The sequence below is a fragment of the Vulpes vulpes genome, chromosome 2 (assembly GCF_048418805.1).
Source record: "Vulpes vulpes isolate BD-2025 chromosome 2, VulVul3, whole genome shotgun sequence".
Taxonomy (NCBI): Eukaryota; Metazoa; Chordata; class Mammalia; order Carnivora; family Canidae; genus Vulpes; species Vulpes vulpes.
In genome coordinates, this window is record NC_132781.1 from 142,093,486 (window position 1) to 142,119,629 (window position 26,144).

A 26,144-nucleotide genomic window follows, 5' to 3' on the forward strand; every position below is an offset into this window, starting at 1 on the left:
AAAAGGGATTTAAAAACTCTAACACCTATTCCTAATAAAAATTCTCATTAAATTTTGAATAGAAGGGAACTTCTTCAACCTGGTAAGGTACATCTATGAAAAGAGCCAAAGCTTAACATCATACTTAATGGTTCAAAACTGAAAGCTTTCTTCTTAAAATTGGGAAAAGGCAAGCATGTTTATTGTCACTGGTTCTATTCAACATTATACTGCAGATTCTAAGAAGTATAATAAAGCAAAAACAAAGAAGGAATAAAAGGCTTTAAGATTGGCAAGGAAAAAGTAAAACCATCTTAATTCACAGAAGACTTCATTTTGGGGGGATCCCTGGGTGGCTCAGTGGTTTAGCACCTGTCTTTGGCCCAGGGCGTGATCCTGGAGTCCCGGGATCGAGGTCCGCATCGGGCTCTTGGCATGGGCCTGCTTCTCCCTCTGCCTGTGTCTCTGCCCTCCCCCTCTCTGTGTGTGTCTATCATGAATAAATAAATAAAATCTTTAAAAAAAAAAAAAAGACTTCATTTTTGTATGCAGAAAATCCTATGGAATCTATAGCAAAGATAAACTAAGAAATGATTTTAGCAAGGTTGTATGATACAAGATCAATATACAGAAAGCTGTATTCTATATTGTAGAAACAAATTTAAAAAGATAATACCATTTTCTCTTTCATCAATAATAGCATCTAAAATATGACCTATTTAGGAATATATCTCTCAAAAGTTGTGTAAGACTGGTGTATTTAAAACTACAAAACACTGCTGAGAGAAATTAAAGAAGACCTAAACAAGTGGAATTTCGTGGACTCAAACACTGAACATTGTTATTAATTCTTCCTTTTTTTTTTTTTTTTTTTTTTTTTTTTATGATAGTCACAGAGAGAGAGAGAGAAAGGCAGAGACATAGGCAGAGGGAGAAGCAGGCTCCATGCACCGGGAGCCCGATGTGGGATTCGATCCCGGGTCTCCAGGATCGCGCCCTGGGCCAAAGGCAGGCGCCAAACCGCTGCGCCACCCAGGGATCCCTATTAATTCTTCCTAATTGAACAGCAGATTCAACATAACCAAAATCCTAGTATGTTTTTGTAGAAATTGATATGCTGATTCTAAAACCATATGGAAATGCAAAAGACCAGAAATATCCAAAACAACTTGAAAAAGAATAAAGTTGGAGGATTTATACTGATTTCAAGACTTGTAAAAGTTACAGAATCAAGACTGGGTAGAATTGGTGTAAAGATAACAGACTAGTGGAACAGAATAGAGGGTTCGAAAATACACCCACATGTATTAACTCAATTAATTTTTCACAAAGTAGGAAAGGCAATTCAGTGGAGTAATGACGGTTTTTTCTTTTTATCCAAAAACTAGTGCTACAACAATTGGACACCCATAAACAAAAAATGAACTTTGATTCATACATGCACTATATACAAAAATTACTCAAAATTCATCATAGACCTAAATGTTACCTAAAACTAAAAAACTTCTGGCAAAGATTTCCTAGCTATAGCACCAAAAGTACGATCCATAAGGAAAAGACAGATAAACTAGACTTTATCAAAATTAGGAACTTCTGCTCTTTTACAGATATTGTTAAGACAGTGAAAAGACAAGCCAAAGACTTGGAGAAAACTTTTGAAAATCATATATCTGATAAAGGACTTGGATCTGGAACATATACATAATTCTTAGAGCCCAATAATAAGAAAGTAAATAAGCCAATAAAAAATAGGCAAAATATTTGAATAGGCACTTTATTAAAGATACACTAATGGCAAATAAACACATGAAAAGATTCTCAACATCATTATTCATTAGGAAATATAAATGAAAATCACAATGTCATACTATTATATACACATTAGAATTGCTAAGATTAAAAACACTGTTCCAAGTGTTGACAAGGATGTGAAACTACTAAAACTCTTATACAATGCTGTTGGGAATGTAATATGGTACAACCAAAGGGAAAAAACTTGGCAGTTTCTTAAAAAATTAAACATATACCTAACATATGACCCAGCCACTTTACTCATAGATATTTGCTGAAGAGAAATGAAAGCACATACCTAGATAACGACTTGCACACAAATATTCCTAATAACTTTATTTCTAATAGCCAATATAAGTATTCATCAATAGGTGAATGGATAAACAAACTGTGGGATATACATTACAACAGAATACTACTCAGTATTAGAAAGGAATGAACTACTGATGCATGTAATGAATGACATGAATCTTGAATACTGCATGAAAGAAGCTATACAAAAAACATTATACTGTCTATATAAAACTACAGAGAATTTAAAATAATGGATAGTGACATAAGAAAGATTAGTAGTTGCCTACAGGGGGGGTTTGGGTAGAGGAAGAAAGATTTCGGAGGGGGATTACGAAGGGGCATGAGAATATGGGATTGAAGGATTGTTCATTATCTTGATTATACTGATGGTTTCAGATGTCAAAACTTATCCAACTGTACACTTCAAATACACATAATTTATTGTATGTTGCTTCAAACTCAATAAATTTATCTTTAAAAAATATGATGCAGTTGGGTCTGGTTCAAGATGGTGACAGAGGAGGAACCTGAACTTACCTTTTCCCAGACTCCCTAAATCTAAAGCTACATATGGAACAATTTCCTCTGAAAGCAACTTGAAATCTAGTTGAGTGACTTCCATACATCAGGCAAATGAGAAAAACCTAGGTAAAACAGGCTAAGACACAATCTCACCATAAACCCAACCCCCTGTGTAGTGACCCATAATCAGGAAAGAATTTACAACTCTAAGCTTCTCCTTGAGAAGCAAATGGTTTAAACCCCACATATGGCACCCCAGCTTTATGATCCGAACCTGAGAGATGAGCCCCCAAAACATCTATCTTTGAAACCCAGCAGGGCTTGCGTCCACGAAACCCACAAGGCTATATATGGTGAACTGAGAAACTATTCTTAAAGTGTTCACGTGGACTCACCTGGCTACACCCCAGGGCTAGTGCAGAGGCAGCCGACTAAAAAGGATGAGGTGTATCGAATTTTCTCTCATACATTTTAAATCTATCGTACATCTCTATACCACCTTTGATATTCATGGTACAAAGTATTTCTTTCAAAAGAAATCTAGAAGCATAACACTGTATGCAAAAAAAAAATTCATTTACATATATAATTTAGTCATACTTATCCAAATATATTTTTTCTTTCTCAGTGATAAAAAGCTCTGTTATGAATTATTCTGGATAGCTAAGACACAAACTTTCTTAAGATTGCTGAATAGGTGGAAGGATAACATTATTCCAGCCCTAAATTAGTAGGGTCTGGGTCTCAGGAGGATAAATACGTTTCTGAGAAACAAGCACAAGGTTTCTTATGATCTCTTACTTTTAAATGATCTTATATTGGTACTAATCAACAAAATTGCACCTCTAAAAATTACCAGGATGGTCAGGGTCAGTGTATGGTAATTCTGAATGAAAAACTGAATTAGGCCATCAGTATACAGAAAACAACTGGTTATTGGAGCTTTACTGTTACTTAATATAGTTAGGGTGAATACAGAAAATATTTCTTCAATGGTATGCAATGAACTTAAAAATAATTAACATATAATAATTATTTAATTATTGCTTAAAATATTTCCACATTAAGTCATATTCTCCACAATTTTCTTTTCAGCAATCCGATCATTATTTAATATTTCATTAGAGTCAGAAAGAAATTTCATTTCCAGAACCTCTAAAAATACATGTTTTATATGTTATTTTATTTAATCATAATAGACTGGCAAAAAATCACTTACCTCCCACAGTATTTAACTATGATAGGTTAGCACTACTGTCAAGTCCACTTTATAGTAATTAAGGGGATTAATTCCATGGGATGATTTCCCTTTACCAAGGACTACACCATATCTATCTGTCTAAGGCAGTGGTTTTTCTCAGACATGTGCATCAAAATCATCTTTTTAAAAACAAATAGGCCCGGGGCTGCTCTCAAATATTCTAATTCAGAAGGCACGAACAAGGAATCAGGCATCTTGAATTTTTGAAAAGTTCTCAAGATGATTCTGATACGTACTTCCAACTGAGAATCAGTGATGGAGAGAAATAGCTTACAGGATGAGGCCAGAGATCAGATTATCACTGAGACATAGTCCCCACTCCAAAAAGAAAACCTTTCCCTTCCACGATCTCCCTTGACTCATTCCTCCCTTAATTAGTTAGCACTTTTGTTTTCCAGAACAAGGAAAGGCATTGAAAAGTCAAAGGAATGGAGGTAAGCTGCTGTTCTCTTGGTAACAGACATATGGATATTTCTGGGAGATTACTTAAGAAGAACAGAAAATAAGAAGAACAGAAAAAAATGATTATCAAAATATGATCTATTCCATGAACATTATTAGTTCATTTCCTTCTCTTCCATCACATCTCCACATTTTTCATGGCAGCTCTTCCTCACCCTGATGCTAATCAAAAAGTGATCTGTTCCTGCCTTTTCATGTATAAATTTTTTCTCTTTAGTGAAATAAGAAATTTCTGTGATTAAATTACATTTGAAAGAGAACATGGCAAAATATTAAATAAAATCATAACAGGTCTCTTCATGGTGAATTTCTTTTCATTGGCCCCCCAAAATTGTATTCACATGACAATAATTCTATGTTTTAGGATTTAAAGTAAACAATTTTAGGAAATATAAGTAAAAATTATATAATTTTCAGCAATATCACAACTTGCCTTAGCTGTCTAGAAGTCTACAGTTTCCGTACTAGAAAAGTCAATAACCTACTTAGATTTCTTATTTTTTGACCAGGGAAGAGATATGCGTGTAGTCAATTAAAAAAAAAAAAAGAACATATTTAATTTATGTAGGCTTTTAACAATATTCCATATAAAAGGTTCTTTTAAAATAATGCTCCTATGGAAGGAGATGAATGATTTAGTTATGGAGAATTAACTGGTTTATAGAAAAGAAGGAAAATGTGGGTATAATAAGGATTTTTCCTTATTGTAGAAATAGAGAATTAATAACTCCACCTCAAGGGACACCTGGGTAGCTCAGCAGTTGAGCATCTGCCTTCGGCTCAGGGCGTGATCCTGGTCTGGGAATCAAGTCCCGCATCAGGCTCCCTGAGAGGAGTCTGCTTCTCCCTCTGTCTATGTCTCTGCCTCTTTCTCTCTGTGTATCTCATGAATAAATAAATTAAAGCTTTAAAATAATAATGATAATAAAAAACCTCCACCTCAAGCTGAAACTGATATTCTTGATATTTTTATAAATGATCTGGGAGAAATCGTCATCAGAAACTCTTAAATTCAGAGATGAGGTGGAAGCATTTGCAACTTGTCTGGAGGGAAATTTGAAGGAAATACTCAGCAAAATTATAAATGCACATATGCTCTGGCCAAGGCATTACACTTCTGACTTGTCTTACAGACACTCGTACATGGGCTCAATGTTCAATGTAGCATTGTTTATGACAGCAAAAAAATGGAATATTCACTAATGGAGGAATAGTTAAATTAACATACATAAGATACTATGTAGCAATTTTTAAAATACAGTATTCATTGTACACCAAAAGTGAAATTAAAAATGCAAAGATTACATTAAACCTGTTGAATAAAAAAAGTGCTAAGATTTTATGAAGTTGTCTAAGACACAGTTCTTACCAAATGTCTTGTGTCAGGCCTTGAAGCTTGTAAGTGTTCAAACTCTTCTATTTTTGCAAGATCTACGTCTTCCTTTAGTTCCCATGTACTATCTTCATATGGTAATGAGCACCACTTTACTAAGTAGTAAATAACAGGCTGTAAAAAAAAATTTTTTTTTTCACTTTACCATTTTGAAAAAGAGTAGAGAAAGCTTAAATAAGCCTAACCTTCATTAATAAAAACTAATGAAACATTTTTTTTCAGTGTTTTTAAGTCATTAATTTTTAAAAAGCAGTACATTTTAACATTTGGAAAGTTTTAGGTTTTTCCTACTTAAATTTTTTTTTTTTCCTAAATATTTACCTCACCAGTGTCTTTATCTTCACAAAAAGAGACTTCTAACACTCTGTCTACTTCAACGTAGTCTGGGTTAAATGGTTCCTCTTCCATCTACAATTAAAAAGTAACTTAGTGGATAACTGACAAAGAAGTAAAAAGATAAAAGCAAAATCAATGCAAATTTACTAGCTATTTTCTAGAACAAACTGAAGTTTGATTTCAATTAAATTTTCAATAAATGGGACTCTTCTGTTTTAATTTCCAAAAGATATCTATTTGCCTATATTATGAATTACCACGTTATGTATAATAAAACCATCTGAGTACCATCAAGAAATAAGGTACCTCACACAAGTGACTTACTCTAGAAGATACCTTCTAACATTTTCCTAGAAGAGCCTCTGTACCTGTCTTGTGCCACTCTCCTCACTCAGGTCTATGTGATAGAGACCAGTCACCCAACCTGCAGGCTCATCTCTCACTCAGTTGCATCAAACATTCTTTATTTGCTGATTCCTGTGCTCAGAACCCAGTTACTTCAATGAATTCAAACTCTATTTGAGCTACCTTGAATGGCACTCACTCTTCTACCTTCTTTCCTGTGGTTTTTCTACTGGGTTAATGATAACAGAGTACCCCTTCCACACCTTACTTCCAGTTACACTAGTCAGAAATAGAGAAGTCAGCTCAGATTCTATCTTTTTGTGTTTTTTTTTAATCTCCCACATCTAATAAGTCATCAATTCTTACAGATTCTGCCCTCAACTCCAACTCCAACTGGTTCTTCCTTCCTCCTTCTCACTGCTTCATCACTTACTTGGACCTTGAAAACCTCCTGATAGTACTCAACTATCTTTCTTGCCTCCCTTTAATCCCTTTTCACATTGACCCTAGAATGATGTTTCTCAGATATAAATCTTACCTATTGCCCCCTTGCTTCAATTCCTTCATTGACCCTCCCTTCTTTGGGGATCAGGCCCACATTGGTTTTTGTGGAATAAGCAGGATCCTACCTTTTTCCTCCAGCCTCATCTCCTATTGCTTGGCACAGCTGTCCCCCAGATTTCATGCTTCCAAAGTACAAAAACACAGGCTTTTCAAACTCCATGTTATGGCACACCTCCATGTTTTTATACTCCTTCTTCTCTCTTCTGAATAGACTGTTGTTCCTTCTCTTGTCTGCCTGGCTGCTTCCTATTCATTCCTGAACGCCTTACTTTCAATAGCCCTTCTCGGCTATCTCTGCTGCCTCTCCTCCTCTGCTTAACCTCTAAGTACTGTAGTGCTCCATGGTTCTCTTTTTAGTTCTCTTTACTGTCTCAAATCCTTCCTGAACGAGAGTATCATCTCAGGATCTCTTGATAACAAAGAACATTGCCCAACATCAGAATGGTAATGAGGTACTTTAAGACAATCTGCATAGCTCCAATCTATGTTGTACCTGAGTCAAGTGAGAAAAATCAGTCTTTGTGAAAAATTAAAAGATTATTAGTTAAGTACTTCTAAAATCTTCAGCTCATTAGGAACCTCTGTACTGGAGTGAGTATGTGAAAAGTTTTTGACCTCCCAGCATCCATAAACTGAGTAGGTCATCGAAATCATCAAATTTTTGAAGGAGATCTATAATTACAAAAAAGTAACAGTAATTTCATGGTGAAAAAAAATCTCCCAGATACCACCATAATCTAGTGGTTAAAGTGAACACCACCAGTAACAGGGCAAATGAGTTCATACTCCTCCTGATGATTCAGTGAGAAGGGTACAGTATCATTTCTGTGGTGGTCTTTTATTTTTAAATTTTAATTCCAGTGTAAACATTCAGTGTTATATTAGTTTCGGATGTATAATACAGTAATGTTCTCTTAAAAAATACGTAACTCAAAAAACTGCATGACTTGAATCCTCAGGCAACATGAGACAACCCCAAAATTAGGGACATTCTACAAAATAAACCACCTATACTCTTAAAAAATGTCCAAGTAATGAAAACCAAAGAAAGACCAATTAACAGAAACATGATAACTAAATTCAACATCTGATGCTAAATTGGATTCTGGACCACAATAAGCACAAAACCACCTTTTTTGGGCTATAAAAATAGTGGAACAATTAGTGAAATATGAATAAGGTTGGTCTATTGATGAGCTAGTACTACATCAATATTAATTATACTATTAGTATGTAGCAGAATTAAAAAAATTCAATACTGAAGTATTTGCAACTTACTTTCAAATGGTTTAAAGAGAGAAAAACCTATGTGCTTTGGAAGGAGGCAGAGAGAGAGGAGGACACAGGCAGAGGGAAAATGTGAATCATCAGGCCAACTGTTAAATATTAACATTTAGGGCATCTTATTAAAATACATGTAGGAAAATAAAATGTACAGCAAAAGGAATATAGTCAATGGTATTATAATCAATGAGCTGTCTAATGACAGATGGGAGTGACACTTGTGGTGAGCACAGGATAACATACAGACTAGGGGAATCACTATGTTGTATCCCTGAAACTGTCAATTATTTATATATGTGTGTGTGTGCATATATATACATATGTATATATGTAAGAATTCATTGTACTATTTTTGCAACTTAGATTTTTCAAAATAAACACTCTACAAAATCTTCAAATTAAAAAGTTAAAAAAATTTATTTTCATTTAATTAATTTATTTATTTTAAGTTAAAAAATTTTAGATGACTCTCAAACCGTTCTAAAACAAGCCTATTGAAAAAAGTCAAAGATTTAGAGCAGAAAAGGACATCAACTAATTGGTGAAGCCTTTAAAATGAATTATTCCTATGATGGTTTATTCACACATACATAAACCTGGCACAGAAAATAGGCTATGTATTTTATGTAGTGAAAGATCTTAAGTTTCCATTGACTTGCTATATTACCATTTCCATTACTTGAATACATTTGCTGATAAAATTCTCTGAGAGGGATGCCTGGGTGGCTCGCTGGTTGAGCGTCTGCCTTTGGCTCAGGGTGTAATCCCAGAGTCCCGGGATTGAGTCCTGCATCAGGCTTCCCGCATGGGGCCTGCTTCTCCCTCTGCCTGTGTGTGTCGCTGCCTCTCTTTCTCTCTCTGTGTCTCTCACGAATAAATAAATAAATAAAATCTTTAAATAAAATAAAATTCTCTGAGATATTAATCCACTCATATTCAACTCTAAGTATTGAAATACATGCTAATTTAAAAATACAAGAGTTATCTACCAATCTAAATCATCTGTGTTCCTGTTTCAGCTAGTTTCCAAGCTAACTTGGGAAGAGAAAATTATTCTACATAGATGGTATTTGTATGCAAATATCTAACTCAGAAGCCTAAAAATTAAAATGAATAATACTTGAATTTTTGATAAATAACTACATGTGTTCAGAGTTCAACATATCACAGTTTCATTTATTTCTTTTTCTTACGTCTGCCAAAAAATGTGCTCTTTGGGCTTGTCTCAATTTGAATCGTTTGATTTTCTGCTGGATCCTTTTATCTTTCAACAGCTGCTGCTCTGTGGCCCACTCACAGTGAAGATAGGAGCTAAAATTTTTATAAAAGCAGTGTATTAGAATAACACAGAAAAACATGATTTTGGGGGGGGGATTTATTTTCAATCGCAGCATCCAATACAAAATATTCAACTTTATGAAGAGGTAGCTCATCATTTCACTTTACATCAATAGATTGTGTACAATTTCTAAAGCCACTGTGATCACTCTATCCTAAGAAGACTATCATATAAGGATGAGCAATTTGCCACAGAGAAACAGAATGGTAAACAAAGGTGTAAGGGTAACAAGATATGATTTATTATTTATTTCCTCACTGTAACCATTTCATCATGATCAGAAAGAAAGCTAACCTCTTTTGAAACCCATGTAATTTTATTTTAAACATTTGCTTTTACTTAGGTAAGGAAAAAGTTGAAGAACATCTGAAAGTTCGACAATGTAAATATAACTGTCTATAATTTGTAAAAGAATATTTTATAAAGACTTTTATAAAGACTTTTATATTATTATTTGTATTTTGATGTTAATAATGAACATTTTCTGAAAAATATTTGCTTACATTTTACCATATGAAGTTTTGAACTAATAAAACATTTTAACATTCAGGTAAAATTTAAAAAGACAATTTAACTTAATATATTTATATTAAGTTATATTTTATAAACATAAACATAAATATTTATATTTAATTAATTTATAACAATAAAACAATTTATAATAATTGTTAAATAATTTATTATCATTTATAATTAATAAAATTATTAATACCAATATTTATATTAATTTAAATATGAATCAGCATTTTCTATTGTTTTTCTAACTCAGATACTTACTAATTCTTGTATTTTACAAAAAATTCTTCTGTATCAATCATCACTCCAGGTGATACCTAAGAACATAAAATCAATACTTATGACTGATAATCAGGCCATGGAATATAATGCGTAAAATGTCATGTGTGATTACTTACTTCCTTTTTTACAATTCTAGAAGATAGTATTTTGTCTACAATTGCAGCATCTTCTTCACTTGGATTCTCCTATGGGAGGGAGGAAAGAAAATAAGACATCACATTCTAAAAATTCCTTTAGTTGCCACTTTGTATGTTTATGAACACATTAAAATTCAAGAAACATTTATTTAACACATGTGCCAGGCACTGTGGGAGGAATACAAAATGGAAATACAAAAATGGAAAAACAAATCATTGACATTATTGTCCTAGTCATCATTTGCATCATCATGGTAAACATACTATGCTTCTTAATGGGCTCAGCATTATTATCAGCACTTTACATACATTAACTAATTTAATCTTATGAGGTAGGTACCCATTGCTATCTCCACTGTACAGATTAGGAAGCTCAGGCACAGAGAACATAAGTACTTGCCTAAGGTGTCAGATAGCTCAGCTGGCAGATGAGGGGTTGGTTCACAATCCAGATAAGGAAGATTAAAAGAATTACAAAAAGAGAAAAATGTATATGCAAAGGCAGAGTGCACCTATGTTCATAAGGTCAGAGCATTCAGTGCTTGTAAAGAAGTGGCAGGAGATAAGATAAAAAAAAATCCATACACATATATGATGTGCTAAAAATGCATCATTATGTTTTGTAGGACTTGGGAAGCTGTTAGAGGAGTTTGCAGTAGAAAAGTACTATGGGGCAGCCCGGATGGCTCAGTGGTTTAGCGCCGCCTTCAGCCCAGGGCCTGATCCTGGAGACCCGGGATGGAGTTCTACGTTGGGCTCCCTGCATGGAGCCTGCCTCTCCTTCTGCCTGTGTCTCTGCCTCTCTCTCTCTCTCTCTCTCTCTCTCTGTTTGTGTCTCTCATGAATAAATAAGTAAAATCTTTTCTTTTTTTTTTTTAGTACTATGACCAGGCCTGTAATTTAGATATATTCTGCAGAAAGGCTGGAATGTGGAGGAGTTTCAGAAATATATAGTTAGGGGGTGGAAAATGTGGGGATACACTGGAGGAAGAAGCAAAAGAAGAAAACAGAGAGGATAAATTCCTAGGTTTCTGATCTGAATAATTAACGGTTCTATTAACCACAACAGGGATTCTAGGAGGGAAAGCTGGAGTAGGTTTTAGGAACAAGATTTCAAAAAATGTATGTTGGTTTCAAATGATTTGTAGTCATAATCCCCAATCTGTCTTACCACAAATAATTGTAAAGGCTGTTCACCAGGTAAAGGAGCTGAATTTTTTTTTATTTTCATAGAACCTTGAACCTCTTCTTCAGATTGTTTCCCTTCTGCATCTTCTGCGTATTTTTTTCTTTTAATTTGACGATTTGATCTTCTTTTCTGTAATGAACCATAAGGATGATGTTTATATGACAGATTTTAAGAAAAGATTTTTTAAATAATTACTTTTAGTGTAATTCTGTACATTAAATTTCTTTTTTTTTTTGTACGTTAAATTTCTGAAGTTGTATTCAACATTCATCTTTTCTCATTTTTCCTTTTAACTAAAGGAAGATTACAATTTGCCCTTTGCCACAGGCTTAGAATCTTGGTTTTACTTCCTAAATTTTCAAATAACAAAGATTAGTAATATCTTTATTACTTTTCTTTATAAATTGTTAAGAATAAAAAGATTTGTTTTATTGAACTATTCCACACCTTGGGCAAAACTTGTTTTATTAGTAATACATTTATTGCTTGTTTACTTCTCTTTAGAAACTATTATTAAGAAGAGTAAAAACATGTTTTATTTAGCTTTTTCACACTTTGGGCAACAGGTGTTTTAAACTGTTAATACTTTCATGGTTTTTGCCCCAAACCTAAAAAGTACATCAGATGAATACTGGTTAAATAATTAACTGGGGACATATAACTAGAGGAATAAATTAAACAATATTTACCATAAAACCCATGAACTTATGTTTAAAACAGAATAAAGAGTATAAAATGTTTTAAAAGAGATACATAAAACAATCAAGTATATCTACCAAATAATTAAATGTGTATGAAAGAGGAACCAGTGTTTTACTAACTTTACTAGCTTCCCTTAAAAATAAAGAACATCACTATCAAAACCAGAGGTAAGCCTTTTGAAAAGTATTACATGTAGTACCATAATCTTAAAATAATCTAAGTGTTTTTAAATCAGGTATCAAATACAGATGGCTTTACTTACCTCCCTAAAGATCTAATATTTGCTGCTCCCCACTATAAAATCAAAATCTCACGTTGGCTTGAAGACTTCAAAGGACTTAGGTCTGCTTTATTCCACCTCCCTAAAATCTCAAGGGTGGAGGCATCTCAGCCAACTTTTCTATTGCTTAATAATTGGTAAATCTACCCCCTTCTTCCTTTTTCTGTGCCATTTTGTTTTACATATTTAGTAACTACTGTGACATTCCCTCATAATGTAACCTACAAAATAACCCATGTCTTCTCCTTTTGGTTTCTGCCAATGTCAATTTCATAGGCCTTTCCTACTTCCATAGCCATGGCAAAGATGGTTCAATCAGTACAGCAGATGGAGAGAAAATGTTATCTGTATCCAAAAAGGTGCAGTGGCCTTTAACTTGCCTCTGCCTCTTTCTTTTGAGTTGTGGAATACTGAGAGAAAGAAAGGCACTAATATGGTGAGTTAGCTTAGCCAAATACAGTAGATAACTTCTTGGCTCATTTAGGATGAGTCTTACCATCTGTGGCCATGAAGATATTTACATTTTCAAAACTCAAAATAACATTTCTTTTAACATGGGACTCAGGAAGGTGGCTTATAAAAGTTATAATGAAAGGACTTTTAGAAGCCCAAATTTTCCTCATCTTGTTTTGAAAAAAAAAAAAAAAAGTAATTCTTATTATTACTTGAGGGAAAAACTCTATGGACCTCTAACATAAGGCTAAAGGAATATTTAGATTTCTACAATGAGCATCATATGGCTCGGAATATTCAAGAATAGTTTAATACATAAACAGTAACATTCAGTATTCTAACAATAACATGTATTACCAATGTTATGTCTTATTGGGCATAAATCTCAATAATGACATTTAAGAATAATTCAATATACTTTTAGAAGACTGATGTTTCCAGCACTTTCTGGTCATTTAGGCATCTAGTAGTTCTTTGAAATGCCTCACTTAGGTCTTTAGTAAATTGTAAATGAGTGGCCTGAAAGAATCCTTTGAACTCTTAAAAGTGCAAATTCAGTTGATTCTTCACAGATAAAATGAGCAATAAATTTGTAAACTGCACCCTCATGAAAACTTTATCAGTCTAAAAGATTAGTTAAAAAGTCTGAGTTATAAGATCATTGCTGGAATCACTACAGTGGAATAAATTATATTCTACTAGAGTACCCAGTTACACATGAAGCAAAGCCAAATGAAGTGCCACTCTCATCAAATTATCTTTCTCTGTCATGTAATATCACTACCACTTTAAAAATATAAAAACTAATTTGGTGTACACATTTTGGCTAATGTGTTTTTTTCTGGCTTTCTTTCTCTTAATGTATTCAAAGCACGATTTAAAATAGTGACAAATTCTTTCAATTTCTTTTTTCCAGCTTTTTTCTTCTGTCTTAGAGGCTTCAATGGATCAGCCCACAACACTTCACATAAGCAGTCAGAAATACACTCTTAAGTGACTAATATTTCATTATGATAACATGTTACTTGTTTCCTACAATAATCTTAATATAATGTACTGCAGGGGTTTTTAAAAAAATTAAGTCTGCAAATACAGTCAGACTGCTGAATTACTCTATATTAAGATTAAAGGTAAAAAATTAAATATCACATTCAGATTTTTAGATTTCCACCTGACTCCAAACTTGAGACAAAGTTTTCAGCCTTCAAATCTTGACAGTCCCTGGTGGTTGAAAGCTATACAGACCTTTCCATCATTCATATGATATGTTTAAATATATCAATAATATAGATTTAGAATTGCTTATTAGAAAATACTTCTTTCCTTCTCTGTGTATATTTTTGTTAAAGCAACATACCTAGTAGAGCAACCTAATACTACAATGAAAGGTGTGGAAGAAATGTGCATGTTAATCTATTCTACCATTTCATTGTTTGGTAATTACATAATGGAAAAATGGCCAGCCTTATGCTAGTAAAAATTAAATTGAATTTTCTCATGGTGAATAGGGTAACTGCAAGTTTGCCTGAGTGAAGAGTAACATGTGAAGAAAATCCAGGCCATATAATATTAGGAGCTCAGTCACTGCCCTTACCTCAACTCTTGCAGCAGCCCAGGAGCCTTGAGCCACTACTCTCCCATTGGATAAGCTGCATAAGGAAGAAGAAAGGCCATTCAGGGGCTTTCTGGCCCCATAATTCAACAACTGCCACCACCCATACGGCCTAGAGTTGTACTTTAATTATTAAAGAGGAGAGGGTGGCCTGAATTATGACCTTTACTATATATGTATATATATATATTTTTTTTAACTTCACACAGTTATTTTGAATATCCATTTATAAAAAAAGGCAAAATGCATAGTATTCTTGTCTACATTACGGGATTTTTAATATAATTGGTTATCTTTTCTTTGACAGAAGCAGACCAAAGGAATTATCTCTAGGAATGATTCAATCCATTTGCTCTATCATTGTATGTGATTCTAAAAATTAGTATCTCCATCATTAAGTTCATTCAAAAGCACTCTTTAAGTACAGGATAATATCACTAGATATTTCTCCATGCTAAAAGCCATCAGGGACTTTGGACTGTTATTTAACCTCTCTGGGATTTGGCTTCATTATATGAAAAATGAGGGGTTTAGAAAGAATATGTAAGTTTCCTCCCAGATCCAACATTCTATGGTAATACTACCAGGAGCGTATTGTCATAATGCTGTCTTCAAGTCCTACCATATAATAAAATGTAATTTTACTACTAAACTACAATATGAATAACCATAAAGCAGTTTTAGGCTATCTAAATAATCCTATCAGTTCTTCATTTCTCAGAAAAAAAACGTGATACTCACTTGAGAGTCTTCCTCTTTGCATGCATGCTGTGGCATCTGCTCTGTATCAGATATCTCATCTGAAGATTCATTCTTTCTTTTTTGTTTCTTACCCAATGTAATAATGAGTTTGCTGTTTCAAGAGGAAAAGAGTAAACACTATGAACTCTCTGCCTTTTCTCCATTTGTGGTCATACTAAGATGGCCATGATAAACTTTTTTCCATTTCATATTATGTGAATGTTCAACCAAAGAGGATAATTATCATGAACTTCATAATGACACTTTCAAGACAAGAACTACATTTTAATGGAACAAACACAAACCAATGTTACAGCTAACATAGTTTTAAGCATAGAAAGGCAGTCAAGTTCTATAGCTTGTTTCTCAGGCTCAAAATTATTTTTCATGGGAAAAATGTCAGGTGATATAACTGTATTTAGTAATTAAAATAATTCATTTATTATTTTGAGATTTGGAATGAGAATTTTTCCCTTTCTACCTCCTACTAAATTCAAATTCTAGTTAATGTCCTTATATCCCACCCATTCCCTAGAATCCTCTACTACTTTTTACCCTAATTTCTCCCTTACTTGAAATACTTTAACAATTGTTAATTATTTCATTTACGTTAAGGCTTATCTTGGCTGTACTATATGTTCCTAAAGAGTTAAAAAAGTCTTTTTCTATATTTCCACAGTTTGCCTGTCTCTCTCATATATATGTGTATATGTGTATTAATTAATGTTTATACACACACATCAAATACAAATGTTTAAAATGAAAATGTGGTTTGTTTTTTTTTTTTTCCTGATCAGAGGTGGAAAGTACAGATCTTCCACATTTCCTTATTTTGGGTCAACAGATGAGAGGGCATGATTTTTTGAAGCACCATACTAATCACAAATCATGCTAATTGCTAATCAGGGAAATTCTATTTTAGATATCTATATTCCAAACAGAGAAAATTTCCCAAAATATTTTTAAGTATGATGTATCATAAAGATAGAAGAATTTTCTTCAACCATTACTTATTTTTAAAAGATTTTATTTATTTATTCATGAGAGATACGGGGGGGGGGGGGCAGCGACATAGGTAGAGGGAGCAGGCTCCATGCAGGGAGCCCGATGTGGGACTCAATCCCGGGACTCCAGGATCACACCCTGAGTCAAAGGCAGATGCTTAACCACTGAGCCACCCAGGCATCCCAACAATTATGTATTAACATCGGAGAACTTGGAGGTTAGGAGCACATACTCCAAAATTGCAGCATCAAAGATTTTAAACCTGATTCTACCATTTGCCTATCGGTAAGACACCTGGCCGATTACTTGATCTCTTTTAGCCTTAGTTTCCTGACCTGGAAAATAGGGATACTACAATAGCTACCTCTACTGTTGTTGAGAATTAAGTGGGATAATGCAAATGAGTTCTTAGCAAAGTCCTGACACGGTAATTTCTGAACTAACTTCTAATTATTATATGCCAGGCACTCCTTGGTTCTAGGATTCGAAGATAAAGTGGACACAGTCCCTAACATTGAAGTATCATTGTTAAAATATGAAAACACAGTTCAAACGCAAAAGTGGATGTTAGTACCGGATGTAATGTGAACACAAAAGTGCTTATGTCTACTGAAGAGTACTGAAGTGCTTATGTCTATTGTAAAGGAATACCTTTTCAGAAAAGGTAAAGTCTGAGATAGGAAATGAATGATACAAGGTGTTCAACTGGTAGTGAAAGAATAGGGTGGGGTACATTCCAGGTTGGAGGGATATTATAGAAGAATGAGAGAGATGTGCAGTGACAAGAGCATGTCAGAGATACACAAACTACTAGAGGAGAAGGAAGGAGAGATGGTCTTCTAGATAAGGTGAGGATCACAGAAGATCCTTTTAAACTCCACAAGGCAGGAATTGAAACAGAATCTGTCTTGTTCATCACTGAGAACAAATGGCTCAGAGATATTCGGAATAAATGAAAAAAAAACAATTGGAAGATATGAGAATTTTACACAAATAAGTTCTAGGGATGTGATATACAGCACGATGATCAGTTAACAATACTGCACTGTATATTTGAAAGTTGCTAAGAGAATGAATCTTAAAAGTTCTCATCACTAACAAAATTTGTAACTAGTAAGGTGATGGATATTAACTATACTTTTGTGGCAGTAGCTTTGCAATAGGTGCATATGTCAGATTATTATGTTGTATACCTTAAACGAATACAATGTTGTATGTCAATTATATTTCAATAAAATTGCGGGGAGGGAGAATTTCAAACAAGAAAGCAATGCAACTAGAGGAGAAATGCAAGGCATGGAAATCAGCCCTCAGGCAAATGACAACCCGAGTGAGACATGAAGGATGCAACACAGGGCCATAGCTGTGTGGATAAAGAGGTGAAGAAAGGCACAGGTTTTATTATGGAGGCAGAATCAAGAGACATGGTCACTGCCTGGATGGTTAGATGGGAGACAAGAAACTTCTAGAAAGAGCTACTCCCAGATCATTCTTGCATGGCACGATTACCCCCTTCAACAGGAGACAGATAATTTTTACTTGGTATCTACTCACCTGCACTATTCAGAGTATGTGAAGAAAGCAAATAAAAGAACAGCTTATGTTGGAACCAGGATATTAGAGAAGGTACAAAAAGATACTCAGAAACAACATTAAGGAAGCAACCATGTTTATACTTCATTCCCTCTCACCACTTTTATTGGTCATTTATTCCTTCTTTTGGTCCTTTTTCCTTACTCTGGTTCCCCTGCTAAAATAAAACTCTCCCTTGAGGTCATATCTACTATTAGATACCTCATGATCTTGTCCTTCCTCCTCCTCATCCGCAGTTCCTAAAAAAGCTGTCTATCCAGACTGCTTCATTTTCAGTCCTCAACCCACTATTATCTCAACTCTTGGAACTCCTTTTCATTTTCAAAGCTTCCATTTACCCAGTGTTTATGGAGGCAGTCTCTGCTTTCACAGGCATTCTTTCATTTGAAGTTCATATAGTTCTGAGAGGCAAATACCAGCATTTTATAGGAAGAGGAAACGGAGGCTTAGGGAAGTGTATGCCTTGCTCAAAGTCACAATAATAGCAAGACTAGAGATAAAAGTTCAGTATACCTCACTCCAGAGCTTGAACTGAAGCTCTTAGGTTGTTCCCAAATGCAACCCCTCACTTTCCCTAAACTTAAGCCTATTAATATGAAAATACTATACAAGTCAGAAAAGTCTACACATCAAAAGAGAATAGCTTTGTGAATTTCTCAAATGAACATAAATGTGTAACCAGCTTCTTCTAAATCAAGAAACAAGGCATTATAAGTTCCCAGAAGTCTCCTCTTCCAATAAAAACCTCCTCCTAAGGGTAAGCATGATGTTCCTTGTGATTACACAGTACAGCCTAAGGCAATTGTGCAGCTGATTGTCAGTAGCAAGATCAGGGATAACACTAAGCAAAATTAGGTAGGAGAAATACATATTTGATACACTCCTCCTTTTGCTCAAACATTTTTATAGATAAATATTGCCTAAATCTCTAGAAAAGAAATATTCGTAAGTGCTGCCCTATCAATCTTAGATACCTACCCTTTTTATTTATTTTTTATTTTTATTTTTTTTTCCTACCCTTTTTAGTGGAGGGAGGTAAGTCTAGTAAAAACATTTCCTGTAATACCTTAGGATAAACCTTCATTATATGAATTATTTGAAAATGTTCTTCAAAACAAAAAAAAAAAGATCTTTTAAACTGTGTTTTCCATATACTCTGCATTTTCTTCCAATGTTGTTCTGTAGGCCTGGAATATCATCTGATTTCACAAACTCATTAACCACTCTTAACCTATGCAAAAATCTTTCTTAAATCCTAACTTTATAAGAGATATTTCAGATATAGTAGTTTCTTACTAAACCTTTAAAAGTTCAAAATGTTTACACATGTCCTTTCTGTTCAAACACAGTACATTTCCATGGTAGGAAAAAGGTGATTCCAAAACATTAAGTCATGCTCTACTGACATATTTCTGAGCAAAATACAGACATGTTTTAAGATTTAAAAACTAGGGTTACTTACACAGAATACTGATTCTTGGAAACAATGAAGTCATATTGGTTTATTGTAAAGTTCTAAAATGGTATATAGGTGATACTACAAAGGGGAACAAAGATTAGGTTGGTGTTGATGAGTAATTCCTAAATATGTGAGACATAGGCTTCATTAGAAGGCTGTCTGTTAAAAATAAAGATTCTTAATCAGAAAATATAAGACAAACCCAAACTGAGAGACATTCTACAAAATCACTGGCCAGTATGCTTCAAAACTGAAAACATTTATAAAAGACAAAGACTGAGGAATCATCCCAAATTGGAGGAGTGGAAGGAGAAATGACAACACAATGAAATGGAACAACAAACAAAATTTGCATGAGGTCTCTAAATTGATAGAATTGTGCAAGTGCTTTTTCCTGGGTTTGATAATCCTGCTTTGGTTATATAAGATGTTAACATTTGAGGAAGCTGGGTAAAGAGCCTAAAGGAACTCTGACCTATTTTTGCAAGTCTGAGATTAGTTCAAAGTAAAAAGTTAAAAAGAATTACAGATTTGGGATGCCCAGGTGGCTTAGCAGTTAAGCGCCTGCCTTCCGCCCAGAGCATGATCCTGGAGTCCCGGGATCAAGTCCCACATCGGGGTCCCTGCATGGAGTCTGTTTCTCTCTCTGCCTATGTCTCTGCTTCTCTGTGTCTCTCATGAATAAATAAATAAAATTAAAAAAAAAAAAAAAAGAATTACAGATTTGTAGGGCCCAACCCCAGGATTCTGCTCTAGTAAGTGGGACTTCAATCAGACTTCTAAAAATTTCCCTAAGAGATTCTGATGTTCCACCAGATTTGGGAACTATGGTTCAGAGTTCTCTTAAGAACGAATATTCAGGATAATAAAATTATTTTATATTTATAGAGCACTTAAAACACCAAAGTACTTTTTGCCTATAGTATCTCCTTCGATCCTGAGAAAACCTCTGAGACAGATAAGGTGCTGGTCTCACTATACTAATAGGGAAGCTTTAGCTCCAAAAGGTGAAATAAATAAAATGCCTGAGTCACAGGTTAAGTAAAAGACAATAAAGGGCTCTTTATTCCTACTGTACTATTTCTAACATCTTGCTGATTTTAATAAAATGAAACTATACTTCAACCAGTCAAGAGATACCTAATAAATATACACAGTTTAATGGATACAGAGAAATATGAAACTATTATTATCTTTTTAGTAAATTATTAAGGTTAAAGTTTATCTGATTATTGAACAACCAGAACTCTACTGCCAGTATAATGACAAATGTTTGCCATAAATATTACTGAGGGAAATCAGGTGATCCAAAAGTAGGAAAAATAAAATGAAATCAGTTAAGTGAAATACCCAATTACCAAAGAGCATTCCATTCCTTCATCATGGATCACAGAGTCGACTATATGAATTCTAAAATAAAATATTATAAATGAAAGTAAAATTTCATTATAGATATTCTTCAAATAAGCTTACAGTTTGCTATTCTTAGAAATATCACCAAAGAGCCAAATACAGAATATATTAATAATAAAGGCTTTTTGCAAGTTTTTTTTAAACATTAAAGATCTGTTATCAATGTTAGCAAATTGTAGCAACAGATACATTCAGCAAGTAAAAGAACTAAATATCAAAACACAGCTTGTTTCAGACAGCAAAGGGCAATTTCAAACTAAGTATAAATTTGAAATGTTAATTCATTTGCACTAGAAAACCTCAATGTTTATACTTGACATCTATATTTGATTTTCAGATGTAATTTATGCACTCATCTGAATCCTGCCCACATGTTTATTAGTAGAGGCTGGGTAACAAGCTGCATTCTACACAGTGTCAATCTATAATTGCCCCCTGTTGATTCTCTCATTGCAATAATTGGACAAACAATGAATCTTCCCCAATTAGTCCATTTGTGTAATTAATGCATCCAATTCATCATAAGTGAAGGAAACAAGCAAAAATACTATTTCACATTATAATGTTTTTCTTCATAAGCCAAGTGAAAGACACTGTGGCTATTTTTAAAGTCAGAAAATATAAACTTGGGATCCCTGGGTGGCCCAGCAGTTTAGCACCTGCCTTTGGCCCAGGGTGTGATCCTGGATACCCAGGATTGAGTCCCGCGTCGGGATGCATGGAGCCTGCTTCTCCCTCTGCCTGTGTCTCTGCCTCTCTCTCTCTCTGTGTCTCTCATGAATAAATAAATAAAATCTTAAAAAAAAAAAAAGAAAATATAAACTTTTTTTTAAAGAAATACTTTTAATCTGGTGAAATTTCTCCAACTTAAGGGTCAACTCAAGACTCCAGCTTAAACTCCTCTGAGAAAAACAAGTTTTACAAGCGTTCTTTATTTTAGTTAATCCTTCAGTTTATGAAAGTAACATTGTCTTGTATGCTCTTGGTAACTTGGACTATAAATTACTTCCTGTTTAAGGACAGGTATGAGTTTTTCAAAAAGTTGAATTCACTGAGTTGTTTCATAGAGTTACTAAAGATACAAGTATTAGCTAAATATTAATTGTAGTCAATATATTTATCAGCAGTTTCATATTTTTAAAAAGTACTTTTTTCAAAAAAAGTTTTATTTTGAAAAATATTGACAGAGTAGGAGCACTAAATCAAAAACTTTACTTCAGTGATTCTAAGATATATATTTTCCCCACATATTAACATCTATGAAATCAAGATTCACTTAATGATCACACATATGCCATAGTTTTAACTGGCAATATATTTTTTTTCCTTTCTTACTGACACATAAAATAATGGTGTGCCTCATAATCAATGATATCTTAGATTCAATAAAATACATACAACACATTATTTGCTAATGACAGATCTTACTAATACATTTAATGTAAAGGAATACTTCTTAAAAATGGAACTGCACATCTTCATTAAATTCATAAAAAATAATGTATGCTATATTAATTCTTTCTGCAGATGACTGCAGAAAGATTTTCACTGAGTTTAAGTTTAGATCGAAGGAGTGAAATCAGTAAAACATTTTACCTGTTTGGCATTTAAAAATTATAGAACCTCTACAGACTATTAATGGCATATGATTAACACTTAAAAATACACAATAAATTTATACCATACATCTTTCAAAGTGTTTTTTGTCAATATGCCAAGAAACAATTAATATATTTATATTTTATCTAAACAGATATTACATTCTTACTATTTTAAATTTTTTTTTTTTAATTTTTATTTATTTATGATAGTCACAGAGAGAGAGAGAGAGGCAGAGACACAGGCGGAGGGAGAAGCAGGCTCCATGCACCGGGAGCCTGATGTGGGATTCGATCCCGGGTCTCCAGGATCGCGCCCTGGGCCAAAGGCAGGCGCCAAACCGCTGCGCCACCCAGGGATCCCTTTACTATTTTAATACATGCAATCAGGGTCTCATTTGTCACTTTATTAATAACATGGAGTATAAATTGATAATTCTCAATTTCTAATGATTCATTATATTTTCCCTCAGATTTTGTTAATTCATTTTTTCCTTATATATTTTAGTATTTAGATGTGAAAGTATCGCTATGGACATGCACATGGACAAATGTACATGTTAGTTTGGTTTGAAAAACACATACATCATATATATGTATATATATATGATGTGAAGCAATCAATAAATGTTATTTTCCTTCCTACTTTTTGGGGTTTCAAACTATAGGAAAAAGGGCACAATATAATTTCAAAATTTAATTATGTTTCATTGTTTTCCTTTATAATATGACATCCTTTTATATTAAGTTTATAATATGACATCCTTAAATTCTACTTGAATTTGATAAATATTTCTTTATTTAGAAATAAATCCTTTATTTCTACTTTAATTAATGAGAGAAGTTATTGTTAGCCACCTGACATCCAGTATACAGAAAGAGAAATTATGAATAATACAAAAAAAGAAACAGTAAGTTTAATTCTGAAGGACTATTACTGATTAAGTTTATAGAGCCACAAAACATTTTTAAGTATCAGGATGCTTGGGTGGCTCAGTTGGTTAAGCGTTTGCATTAAGCGTCTGCCTTAAGCTCAGGTCATAATCCTGGGATGGAGTTCTGTATCGGGCTCCCGACCCACTGGGGAGTCTGCTTCTCCCTCTACCCTACCCCTCCTGCTCTAGTGTTCTCTCTCTCTCTCTCAAATAAATAAATAAAATCTTAAAAATTTTTTAAGTATCAAAATCATTCTATCAATGCCAATCGAATAGCCTGTAACACACACAAGTAAATTCTATTTTTTAAAAGATTTTATTTATCCATGAAAGACACAAAAAGAGAGAGGCAGAGACATATGCAGAGAGAGAAGCAAGCTCCATGCAAGTAGCCCGATGTGGGACTTGATCCCAGGACTCCAGGATCATGCCCTGGGCCAAAGGCAGACGCTCAACTGCTGAGCCACCCAAGTGTCCCACACAGGTAAATTCTAATTGACAACATGGAACCATAATTTAGATGTTAAAGCTATAAACCATAAATTTTAAAATGCTCCAATTGAACCATGTGACATTCCATTATATAATTTCAAATCATACATAAAACCATAAGAAAACTGTACTCGAAGTCTTAGTATGAATTTATTTTAGAATCTAACTCTCTATTACTAAATCATTAGTTATGTCCCTGTGGTTTCAGTGCAGAATTAGCTTGCCATTTCTCTTTTTATTTAACAAATAAAATTCAACCATTTGGTAACATTTAATATTTTATCTTCTACCCATTCATTCCATAAAATTGATTCCATTCCATTCATGGAGCATCTATTATGCACCTATTATTACTAAAGAATTATTTGCTACTCTAGTTGGAAGGCAGCTTGTTAGAACCTGACTGCCAAGATCATGACCAACATTAAAGTACAAAAAGGCTGTTTCCTGTCCTACCTCACTATTTTACCCTTGTCATTTCCATTTCAACTCACCCCCTTCCACATAACCATGGGCAACCCTTTCAAGCTTCAGGCATGTTTCAAACAAAATTTACCTCTCCTAAATGCTACCCTAGCTACCTGATAAATAGAAGCATACTCATATGAAAAAAGCCATTAATAAGCTAACTTATGACCCCTCTTAACAATTAGCAACTGTTCTTGTGTTTCTTTTTTTTCTTTTCTTTTTTAAGTAGGTGTGCTACCGAAATGTGCACTATCTGATTAAGTTTTTTAACTGGTCTTATTTGGGAACTGAGCCTTAATTGAAAAAGAACCTAGGCAGATGGATGAAAGTTTCAGCTTGGAGAAAGGGGCATGGCTTATGTTTTCAAAAAATAATGACTAATATTTACGAAACTCCAGGTACTGCTCCATATGCTTTAAGCACTATTAAATCATTTCACCCCCAAAAGTAACACCACGAGGCAAGTACTATCATTATCCTCTTTTTACACAGGAGGAAACTAAAGCTTGGAGATGCTTGTCAGGGTCATGCTGCTTATAGGTAACAAAACTGGGATCTGAACAAATGCTCCTGGCTCCACAGTCAAAGAACTTAACCAAATTGGCACACTGTGTGCCAACCTAATTCACAGAGGTGTGAGGATGCAGTGAGACTGGAAAGGGTCCTTCTTTTCTTGTACTTAAAAAAAAATTAATCTACAAAAGTAACAGGAATGATAAGGTTTCAAGCACACCAGCAAGTAGAAGCAGTACTGGTTTTCTTCTTTCTAGACTCTCTCAAATCACACATGTCGGTGAAATGAGCACCAACTCTGACTATACATCAACCATAACTGTTTACAAATTTAGCTACTCTTAAAATTTCTATTTCACACTGCTGGTGGTTAAGCTCTAGCATCCATTCCCTTAAACTTTACCTGGTTTCTGACATTTGGTAGTAGCAATAGCCCAATTTTTCTCAAACTAGCAGAAAAATAAAACTTTCATAAGAAAATGTTTAATATATCATAAAAAGCTATTAATTAAAATTATGCAACTAAAGTATTTAAGTGACTTCACAAAGAAATTAAAAACTTGGTAAATTCAAAATTTACATGTAGTGGCTTAGTGGAAAGTACAGTAATATTTCAATTGACTTGTACAGGAACTCTAGGTTGTATGTGAATTTCACTTCCAACTACATTTTTTCCTCCAACATGACAATCTTTGTCTTTGTTTGATAAAGATGATCAAGAAGTTATTGTTTTACTCCAACAGCTTAATAGCAATAAACAGGGCAAGCTTCTGTTTTACTTCATTTTACTTTAACTTGGTTGCCACTCATAAATTCCTCTATCAAAAGAATGCTCTTATCCTCTCAATGAGTTTTTCTCTAGCAACTGCTCAGTGTCTTGCCATGTATTTCTTTCCAATACAATGCTCACCTACCTGTTTTCTCAAGAACACTCTAAAAACAAGTACTAAATTGATCAATGCTGAGCAATATTAAAATCATTTATTAATAATCTTTCTAATATAAATATCACAATAAGTCAGACATTCTAGTGTATTATACTACTTATCCTTAAATTCATTTTCATGAATCCACTTTTTCTTATTACAATTATTTCTAATTTCCCCTTATGTACACTGTTTTTCTTGAACCAGATTCACTTCTGGTATCTTTTGCCTCTATTTCCTTCCAAATTTAAACTTATTGT

At 33.8% G+C, this 26,144-nt stretch overlaps 1 protein-coding gene across 17 annotated transcripts in view; it reads right to left on the reverse strand.

Moving 5' to 3' along the window:
- Nucleotides 1–26,144, reverse strand: part of CHD9 (chromodomain helicase DNA binding protein 9) — a 218,108-nt gene that overhangs the window by 74,529 nt on the left and 117,435 nt on the right. For all 17 annotated transcript variants that reach the window (XM_072750228.1, XM_072750223.1, XM_072750224.1 and 14 more), the window contains 7 exons: nucleotides 15,483–15,594; nucleotides 11,677–11,823; nucleotides 10,485–10,553; nucleotides 10,348–10,403; nucleotides 9,425–9,542; nucleotides 6,024–6,110; nucleotides 5,679–5,816 (listed from right to left, as the gene is read on the reverse strand). In XM_072750228.1, the coding sequence (XP_072606329.1) occupies nucleotides 5,679–5,816; nucleotides 6,024–6,110; nucleotides 9,425–9,542; nucleotides 10,348–10,403; nucleotides 10,485–10,553; nucleotides 11,677–11,823; nucleotides 15,483–15,594 (727 nt within the window). The remainder of the gene's footprint in view (nucleotides 1–5,678; nucleotides 5,817–6,023; nucleotides 6,111–9,424; nucleotides 9,543–10,347; nucleotides 10,404–10,484; nucleotides 10,554–11,676; nucleotides 11,824–15,482; nucleotides 15,595–26,144) is intronic.